Below are 9,868 nucleotides of genomic sequence, written 5' to 3' on the forward strand. Positions count from 1 at the left end.
GTGAGGAGTCGGCTGCAGTGGGGCTGGCTTCAGGGGCGGGCATCCCCGTCACACACACACACACATACACACACACACACACACACACACACACACACACACACACACACAATGTGGAGGAATCTCACTACCTCAACAGGCCCAGTTATTGGTGCTGTATCATTTAAGTTCTATAAGGAGTGATCCCTGAGAAAAACAACTCTCTCTCTCTCTCTCCTCTCTCTCTCTCTCTCTCTCTCTCTCTCTCTCTCTCTCTCTCTCCTCTCTCTCCTCTCTCTCTCTCTCTCTGTCTGTCTCTCTGTCTGTCTGTCTGTCTGTCTGTCTGTCTGTCTGTCTGTCTGTCTCTCTGTCTCTGTCTCTGTCTCTCTCTCTCTCTCTCTCTCTCTCTCTCTCTCTCTCTCTCTCTCTCTCTCTCACACACACACACACACACACACACACACGCCCGCTCAGAGGGCCCACTTTGGAAGTCCCAAGTCTTCCTCGTGTTTGAAAAGGGCCGCATTTCGTTGTGCACGGAGTCACACAAAGTGCGTGCCCTGTATGGGACACAGCTCAGGCTTCCCTGGAGGGCCGCGCTGAAGGCGAGGGCCAATGCCCGCGGAGCGAGGAGCGAGCCTGCTCCGAGGGACGGGGCTTTGCTGGATGGGCGGGCCCTGCGCCGGAGGGGCCTTCACCGGGGGTGGTTTCAGGCGGCGTTAGCTGCTGGGCGGGCGCTGTCGGGGCGGCCTGCGGGATGAGCTTCCCGGCGGGCGGGCCTGCAGGAATGGGTGTTGGCGGAGTGGCGGGCGGGGCGAGCCGGGTCCTCCGGGGATGGGCTGATCTGAGCGGCCGTGGCCCTCGGCGGGGCGGCGCTGTCCCGGCCGTTCCGGGTCTCGCCCGCGGGCGCACCTGCCCCCTCGGGCCCAGGGAGAGGGCCTCGGCCGCTCGCCAGCCGGGGTGGCCACTCCAGCGGTCTGTCCCGCGGGCAGCGCCGGGCGCGGGGTCACCGCGCCTTGAGGAGGTTGAACCATCCGACGCCGCGGGATGCGGCCGGGGGCCGGAGCCTGCGTTCCAGCCCGGGGGCCCGTCGGCACCCTCGCCGGGCTGGGGCAGGGGCCTGACGCTCTGGGGCCGGGCCGGGCCGGGGTCAAGCTCGCCCGGAGAAACGGGAGCCGGGGAAAGGGCGCCGGCCAAGGGGCCTCGCGGGGCTTGGGGAGCGAGCGGACTCCGGGCTCGGGGTCAGCCTGAACCGGCGCCGACAGCCGCCACCGCGCCCCATCTCGGTGCCGGGGGGAGCGGAGGCAGAGCTCACAGCCGCCGTCAGGGTGTAGGGGACGTGCAGGGGACCTGGGGCCGGGGCCCCGCGGGCCCGCGCCCGGGCAGAGGGGTCACTCAGGCCGCGTCTGCTGCTACAGGGGTCTGAGCGCGCCAGGAGCCAGACTTGGGGGAGCTTTTGCATGGCCGCTCACTGCCCCCCTTCACTGAGCCGAGCCAGACTTTAGTTCTGGAACACGGATACTGGACTGTGGTCAGAGTGCTAGTGGCCTGGGAGGCGGATCTGAACACCGGAGTCCAGGTCCGACCCCAACCCGCAGGCCAAGCCCCACCGGATGGGGCCTTTTACACCCATTCTGGAAGTCTGAGTTCCTTAGGAACGGCGGGACGTCCGTACTGCCCTCTGGGGGTCCCTGCAGTGCAGCCCCAACCCACCTCACCCTACCCTCCATCTCTCCTTCTGGGAGTTGCCCCTCCCTATGCTCCCGGAATGGCCCCGGCCCAGCCCTCTTCTGCCAACACACGGCCCAGGGGAGCGCACTGCCTGCGAGGAAGCAAAGCTCCTGGCCAGGCGCTTTGAGTAGACTGGACAGCGGGGGCAGTGGGGACACTGGCTAGAGCACGAAGGTTGTGCACCACCAGGGTCTTCCGAGTGGAGTGCGGTGTCAGAGGGGGGCTGTTCCAGCTTTGCAGGGTGGGGATGTCCTTGCAAGCACCTCACTTTACTATGCCCACCTGCCCCATTCCCTGCGAGGCTCAAGTCAGCGGGTCCTTGCAGGAGCGAGTCAGCCTCTGCAGCACCCCAACCCCTTTCCAGTACCCAATCACCTTGGAGTGTCCTTCCTCACCACTGGGAGACTTGGAACCAAAGCCCACCTGGGAGAGATTCAGAGATGGGGAAACAGTGGATGAGTTGGATGTAGAGTGAAAGGGCCAGAGCCATGGTGGGACTCTTGCGAGTTCACACCGAGGGCATCCCGGCTCACCTTTGTAGGGCTCCCTGTTCCAGCCCCGTCTCCTCCCTCCTCCCTCCCCAGGAAGCAGGAGATGGAGGAGGGCAGGGTGTCTTTTGAGTGTGCATGGAGCACTTGACCCCCTGGGCTTGGCAGTGAATCCACACCTTCCTTGGGCATCTGTTTAGAGACATTTGTGGATGTAGGGCACCCAGGAGTCTCACCCCAGGGTAAGTCAGGCTCAGTTTCAGCCCCTCCTTGCATCTGATCGCTGGCTGGCTGGAAGATGACCACAGCCCAGGGACAAGCTCTCATCCCTCCTGGTCCCCCAGAATCTCTAGGCAGTGGGAAAGGCAGGGAAGAATCCCACATCATCTTATACTCTCTCCTTTCTACCCCCAACCCAGTCATTCCTGACCACATTATATGATTGCCAGGGCCAGAATGACAGTACAGTGGGTGGTGGTGGGTGCTTGTCTTGCATGCAGCTGATGCAGGTTTAATCCCTGTACAACACTGGGTACCCTGAACACAGAACCAAGAGTAAGCTCTAAACACTGTGGAGACCCCTGCCCAACCGGTGTAGTCATTTCCCAGATTGCCAATAAAGAGCCCCTCAGCACACACACAGCTTCCTCTGAGCACTGATTGAGAATGGAAAAGGAGGAAGAGGAGGAGGAGGAGGAAAGAAGAAAAAGAAGAGGAAGAGGAGGATAAGGAAGAAGAGGAGGAAGAGGAGAAGGAAGGAGAAAAGGAGGAGGAAGAGGAGGAGGAAGAGGAGGAGGAAGAAGGGGAGAAAGAAGAGAAGGTAGAGTAGAGGGAAAGAAAGAGGAGGAAGAGGAAGAGGAGGAGAAGGAGGAGGAGGAGGAGAAGAAGAAGAAAAGAAGTAGAAAAGAAGGAGCAGCAGCCTGGACTGTCTTTCTGAAAGTGAACTCTGGACTCACAACCACCCTCCCCAGGCCAGGCAGAGGTGGTTCAAGGGAGGTGGGGGTGATTCAGGGGGAATGGATTCCAGTCTCAAGCTACCCTTCCCATACTCTTTCTCCCATCCTCTCTGTTTCCCCAGCCCATCTCTCCATCCCTTCCCTTGCCTTCCTCATCCTCCTCTCGAGCCTTCTTCCTGCCTCTCCATCCCTCCTCCTTTCTCCTCCTCTCCTCCCTCTACCTTCCCAATGTCCTTTGCCTCCTCCCTTCTCCACTCCTCTCTTTCTCCCTCTCTGGCCTACCATTATCTCTACCCCCTTATTTCCCCTCCTGGAGGGAGTCCCCTGAAGAAGCTAGATTTGTCCTCCACTTCTAGGGTTTCAGGGAAACTGAAGGGGCAGAGGGGGGATGGGGTGGCGCTGGAGCTTTAGATAGGGCTAGACCCTGGGACAAGGTCCCTCCATCAGATCCAGGGAGTGCAGCTGCTTAGCTTCCCAAGGGCCCCTGTGCTGGGACTCCCCGAGCCTGCTTGGTGGTTCAGGCAGGGGTGGCCTCTGCAGTGCCCCACAGCGGAGCTGAGACAAGGGTCTGTGAGCCCCTGCCCGGATAGGATAGGACACTACCCTAGGGTGCTCCACAGAGGGGCTGTGGCCTGCAGCGTCCCTCCCCCAGGCCTGAAAGGGAGAGAAAACGAGCAGAGGCTCAGGAGAGCAGAACTGAGTGGGCCCTGGCTGGGCAGAGGGAGAAGCCACAGTCTGAAGGGGCACAGAGGAAAGGTCAGTGTCCAAAATGGGGACTGCTTTCAGAAGGGCTCAGGCACCCTTCCCCACAATCTTTGTTTATTCACAGCAGGCTCTTCCTTTGGCCTCAGCTTCCCCACGTGTCATGAGCAATCCCAGAGCTCAGCTCCCAGACAGTGGGTGCTTCCTTCTGGGAGCTTATGCCTCTGAGGGTCTTCCCAGGACACAGGGCTGGGGAGGGCCCCAGACCCCTCCCCCCCAGTTCCTGTCATAGATTGTCTTGGCCTTTCCTGGCCCGGACAAGTAGGGGGCTGTGGGAGCCTGATCGGAGGGGGGGGGGAGGCCCCTAAATCTGAGGGTGCACGCAGGGCACAGAGCAGATGGCATCAGCATTGGGAGAGTGGTGGCTGCCCGAGGTCCCTTTGGGTCTGAGGGGCTCCCTTGCCCAAAGGGTAGAGCCTCCTCCCTCACTCCCTGTCTCTCCCCAGGGGCACAGAATTCCTAACACTTGCCCCATGCTCCACTTGGTGGTCTTATACCACAAGCTCTCGTTCTGTCTGGAAAAGACAGCGGTGCTTCCCCATCGTCATGATTCATGCACTGAGTGTGGCCCTGACAGAGGCAATGCTAGTTTGGGACAGCCTGGGGAGGCTGCAGGAAGCTCTCAGGGCTCCCATTTCCAGTGGAGCCCCGTGTGGCCAGCCAGTCCTCAGCTGCTATTGGTGAGAGCCAGGAGATTCTCCTGCATGGCCAATCCCGGGTGCAGCAACGGCAGGTGCATATTTTTCCACATTTGTTTTATTTGGGGGGGGGCATAGTTTGCCATGCTCAAGGGTTCCTCCTGACTTTGTGCTCAAGGATCAGTCCTGGCGATGCTCAGGGGACCATATGGGATGCTAGAGAATCAGGGGTCCTCAAACTTTTTAAACAGGGGGCCAGTTCACTGTCCCTCAGACCATTGGAGGGTCTGACTCTAGTAAAAACAAAACTTAGGAACGAATTCTTATGCACACTGCATATATCTTATTTTGCAATGAAGAAACAAAACAGATATAAATACAATATGTGGCCCGCTGGCCATAGTTTGAGGACCGCTGCTAGAGATCAAACCCAGATCTGTTGAGTGCAAGGCAACCGCCCTCCCCTCTCTCCAGCACTCCTTTTAGGGACAGGGGCACCTCTGTCCCTGCATTCTCTGCTGAAGAATCCAACGGAGGCACCCCTTCCCTCCCCCAGGTTCGCAACACTGAGAAGTGGCCACCAGAATTGGGTCTGTTCCCACAGACTCCACAACCAGGGCCGTGTCTTCTGTTCCTGCTAAGGCCGGGGTATTTCCCAGAGGCTTCAGAGCACCAAGTAGGCTCCCGAAGGGCAGAAAGACTCATTATTTTTCTTTAAAATTTATTTTCTTGTTTTTAAATATATATTTTAGATGATGTACATATTTTGTTTGTTTTGTTTTGTCTGGGGGCCACACTTGGCAACGCTCAGGGGTTACTCCTGGCTCTGAGCTCAGAAATCACTCCCACCACAGGGGACGTCCGGTAGGCAGCATGCAAGGCAAAGGCCCCAAGTCGCCTTTTCGTACACCCAGACCTCAGGCCTGGAAACTTTCCTGACCTCCCTTTGGGTTGATTCCCATGTTTCCGCTTTCGTTTTGTTTTATTCATCAGGTGAACAAATACAATAAAATCGAAGCTGCCAGGACACCTGGGGTGCCTTACTCCGCTCTGTCCTCCGATCTCGAGCGTTTCACGAAGCAGCGGAGGTCTTCCTCGCCCCTAAGACCCGCACACGCGCGGGGCTCCGCGCGCGCAGTGTCTCGAGCTCCTTTCCCTCCACGCGCCGAGCTAGCGAGGGCTCCGGGCTGGGCCCGCAGCCAATGGCAGGCCCGGGACACGCTCCGCCCCAGCCCCGCCCGCCCTGCCCGAGGGTGGGCGCGGGGCCCCAGGGCCGCTGCCCAGCCCGCCGCTCCGCCCGCCCGCCCGCCCGCCCGCCCGCACCTTCGCCTGCGGCCGCGGCCGGTGGCGCTCCGTGGCCCGGGCGCTCGTGGGCTGAGCTGGCGCCCCTCGGTCCCGCCCCCGCCGGCCCCTCCTCGGCCCTCCCCGCCCCCCGCGGTCCGCCCGGGCAGCAGCCCCCGCCGGGCCCGGAGAGGGTGGCGAGGCGGCGGCCCGGCGGCGGCGGGCGCGAACCGGCTCCTGGCGCGGCCCGGCCTGCCTCGGGCTCGGCTGCAGTCCCGGGCTCCGGGAGCCGCGCGCGCCCTCGTCCCCGCACCCGACGGGCCCGCAGGCCGCCGCGATGCCCGACGAGCCGCCCGAGCCCGGGCGCGCCACGCTAGCGCGCGCCTCCTCGTTCCTCATCGAGAACCTGCTGGCGGCCGAGGCCAAGCGCGCGGGGCGCGGCGCGCGGGGCGGCCGCGAGGACCACGACCACGACCACGACGGCGACGACGACGACGACGACGACCCGGAGGACGCGCGCGCGGGGCCGGCGCGGCGGCGGCGGCTGCGAGCGGGCGCGGGGCCCGGCGGGGAGGCGCGGGCGCGGGCGCCGCTCGGGCCCGGCGCGATGGGCCTGGGGCCCCGGCCGCCCCCCGGGCCCGGGCAGCCCTACGCTCCGGGCGGCGGCGGCTCGGCGCGCTGGTGCCCGAGGGCGCGAGGCGGCTACGGAGGCGGCCCGAGTCCTGACCGTGAGTGACGGGAGGGCCGCTCCGGCGGGGACCGGGGGTCGCGGGCTCCACTTTCCTGGCCCCCTTCCTCCGTCCCGGCGGAAGAGTCTGGCTGCCACGGGGGAGGGTTTGGCGGCTCTCTCCCCCCACTCCAGGCAGGAGCTCCGCGTGGGCACAAGATGACACGTTCTGCCCGTGAGGGTTGCTGGAGGAAAGATGGGAGGGCACCGGGGGACTTGGAGAGGCGGGACAGGTGGGGTGAGAGCTGGAGGGAAGAAGGGGAAGGATGGGATGAAGAGAGAGGCAGAGAGAAAGATAGAAAGAGAGAAAGAGAGAAGAGAGGGACGGAGAGACCGAGAGGGACAGAGAAAGACAGAGAGGGACAGAGCGAGGCAGAGAGAGAGAGAGAGACAGAGGGACACAGAGAGAGAGAGAGAGAGCCAGAGCCAGAGAGTGTACAAGGGTGCCCTGCGGAAGAAAGAGCCACAGAGGGGATCTGCTGGGGAACTCGTGGTCCAGCCCAGCATCTGTGCCCCCAGTCTCCTCCGTGGTTTCTACAAACCAGCAAAGGTCCAGGAGGGCCTCTCTAGGAGAGGGGGATTGTTCCCCCTTCCTCTCTGCCCCTCCCAGCTTTTGTTCCTGCTGAGGGTGTGAGTGCAGGTTCGAAGGTTCAGAACCCTTCATTTGTCCAGGGACCCTCTCCCCATTCTGATCCCTTCTCCAGACTCCCTACTGCCTTCTTTGAGGACCACCTTTTGGAGAGGTCCAGGGGGGGAGCTCAGGGCGCCATCCACATGTCCCAGACTTAGTAACCCCAATAAACTCTGGGATTCCTTGGACTGATGGGGCCTTTGGCTCTACAGGGGTGCTGGGGCACTGCCCTTCCCATCCCTTGGAGAACCTCCTGGTGTGGGTGTGACCCCCACCCCCCAACAGTGGACCTAGGTCAGAAGCACTTCCTGAAACTCCGTCCAACCTCCTTCCGAGAAACTCTGGCTCATCCTGACCCCCCCCCTCCCCTCCCCCAGCAATCCAAGGGCGAAACTGGGGTCATTTCTGAGAAGGGGCTCTGATGGTGAGGTTGGTGAGGAGTATCTCCCTCTTGTCCTGGGGTGCCCCACAGCAGCCACACACTCGTGCCCTGTAGCCTCTGAAGAGGCTGCCTTTTTTTTCGTCTAAGGCGGGTTGGGGACCTGACTTTGAAGCTGGGGCCCTGCTGGATGCCTGGTGTCAGTGCTGGGGCTTTCTGGAGATGCTGGGCCTCCCCACACTCAATAGTAGGCAGGGGATTGGAGGACCTCTGTGTCAGTGTTTCCACGGGGCCACACTCACCGGTACCTACCATCACCCTTAGCATCCATACAGACACCTGCACTTGACCTGCCAGCCAGGAAGAGGCTGCTCTTGAGCTGGCTCTGGACACCCCTCACCCCCAGCCGCCATTCTGGGAAACCCCCAGTTGTTTCACAGCCTCCCTGCTGGCCTGAACCTGTTGGATTTCTGGGAACCATTCACCAGCAGCCTCACCTGCCCGGGTGTCTGTCGGCAGCGGCAGCGTACCAAAGGCTGGGCTCCTCACACACTGCGGGCTGGGCCTCAGGCCTGTTTTGAGGTGCACGACCTGCCCTTCCTGAGCTGCTCGCTGATGGGGGGAGTGTGCTGGGAGAGCCGAAACCCTGGGCCGCAGGGTGCTTCTTTGTCTGATTTGGGGTGTGGGACATGGAAGCCCAGCCTCACAGGCACCAGTCACCTCCCCATCACCTCCCTAGTGTGGTGCGTCCCAAGTGCGTCCTCAGCCCAGTAGGCTGGAGTTTTTACTTGGGAGATTACTGGTTCCTGATTATCTCGTTCCTTGTTCTCCGAGGAGGGCTACCGTGTCTGCGCGTGGGGTCCCAGCACTCCAGCTGTACTAGGATGCCCATTTCTGAGGACACACTCCCTGGTACTGTCTGGGCCAATTTGACATTCGTGGGTGGGTGGGGGTGGCGATATGGTTTCCTTGTGTGTGTGTGTGTGTGTGTGTGTGTGTGTGTGTGTAGGGGGGCATTCTGCTATGTCTGACAGTGAGTGTCGATCGTGGAGCGGGCTCGAGCTATTGTGGTATCCCCGGCGGGGACCAGAGCTGGCAGAGCGCCGAGGATGACAGCGGCCCCACGTCTGAGCCGCCAAGAACGTGCTCTGTACCCCTCTCTCCCCTCCCTTGCAGCCAGCGACTGGGACTCGCCGGAGATGGACGAGGAGATGGGCCGCGCAGACGGTGCCTGGCCGCTGGTCCCAGGGCCGGCCATGGCGCAGTCTCATCCGGAGGAGGCCGAGCTGACAGCGCGCGGCCCGGCGGCCGGCGTGGAGGAGGCCGCCGAGCTGACAGAGCCCGGGCCGGCAGGCGAGGCACCTGGTAGCGGCGGCGGCGGCGGCGGCGCGGGCGGCGGCCGCAAGAAGAAGACCCGCACCGTGTTCTCGCGCAGCCAAGTCTTCCAGCTCGAGTCCACCTTCGACCTGAAGCGCTACCTGAGCAGCGCGGAGCGCGCGGGCCTGGCCGCCTCGCTGCAGCTCACAGAGACGCAGGTGAAGATCTGGTTCCAGAACCGTCGCAACAAGTGGAAGCGGCAGCTGGCGGCCGAGCTGGAGGCGGCCAGCCTGTCCCCACCCGGCGCGCAGAGGCTCCTGCGGGTGCCGATGCTCTACCACGACAGCGCCCCGGCCGCTCCCGCCGCGCAGCCGAACGCGCTGCCTTTCCCGCTGCCGCCCGCGCCGCCCGCGCCGCTGTTCGGCTTCTCGGGGGCCCTGGCCTACCCGCTGGCCACCTTTCCGGCCGCCGCCTCCATGCCCTTCCTGCGGGCGCAGATGCCCGGCCTGGTGTGATCACTTTCCTCACTGTGTGATCACTGGTGTGATCACTTTCCTCTGGAGAGGAAAGTCCGGCTGCGGATCGTCGTGGAGTTCCTCAAGGACCCCCAGCAGGGCGGGCCCGACCCACGCAGGAAAGGAGCTGGGTCCGCACCCGGAGGAGCGAACGGAGTGGAAAGCCGGCAGGGGGTGGGGGCTGTGGGGATCCATCCCCTCTCCAGGAGGACAAGTCCCTTCCAGGATGGCACTGAAACGAACTCCAGTCCCCAGGGCCCCCGCCCCACCTTATGGTGAAAGGCTGCCACTGGGCCTTCATTAGCCATCATCTCCTTCAAGACATTTTTTTTTTTTAAGGAATGGACTTATTTGCTTATGGAATAAAGGGACTTTTCTGAATGTGTCTGCTGCTTTGTGCTTAATGTGGGGTGGACTAGGGCAAGGCTTGGGGCTCGCTCAGCTCTTCCCCTTGGAACATTGCA

At 62.4% G+C, this 9,868-nt stretch overlaps 1 protein-coding gene across 1 annotated transcript; it reads left to right on the forward strand.

Moving 5' to 3' along the window:
- Nucleotides 1-6,172: 6,172 nt before the first annotated feature.
- HMX1 (H6 family homeobox 1) lies at nt 6,173-9,404 on the forward strand. Its single transcript, XM_049790094.1, has 2 exons — nt 6,173-6,563; nt 8,749-9,404. The coding sequence occupies exons 1-2, from the start codon at nt 6,173-6,175 to the stop codon at nt 9,402-9,404; spliced, it is 1,047 nt and encodes a 348-aa protein (XP_049646051.1).
- Nucleotides 9,405-9,868: the final 464 nt, after the last annotated feature.

Source organism: Suncus etruscus, chromosome 16 (assembly GCF_024139225.1).
Source record: "Suncus etruscus isolate mSunEtr1 chromosome 16, mSunEtr1.pri.cur, whole genome shotgun sequence".
NCBI classification, from domain to species: Eukaryota; Metazoa; Chordata; class Mammalia; order Eulipotyphla; family Soricidae; genus Suncus; species Suncus etruscus.

Excerpts from the sequence above, each read along its gene's own strand:
- HMX1 (XM_049790094.1), top strand. The coding sequence starts at position 6,173 with ATGCCCGACGAGCCGCCCGAGCCCGGGCGCGCCACGCTAGCGCGCGCC. Across the intron at positions 6,564-8,748 it reads AGGCGGCCCGAGTCCTGACC|CCAGCGACTGGGACTCGCCG; the intron begins GTGAGTGACGGG and ends CCTCCCTTGCAG.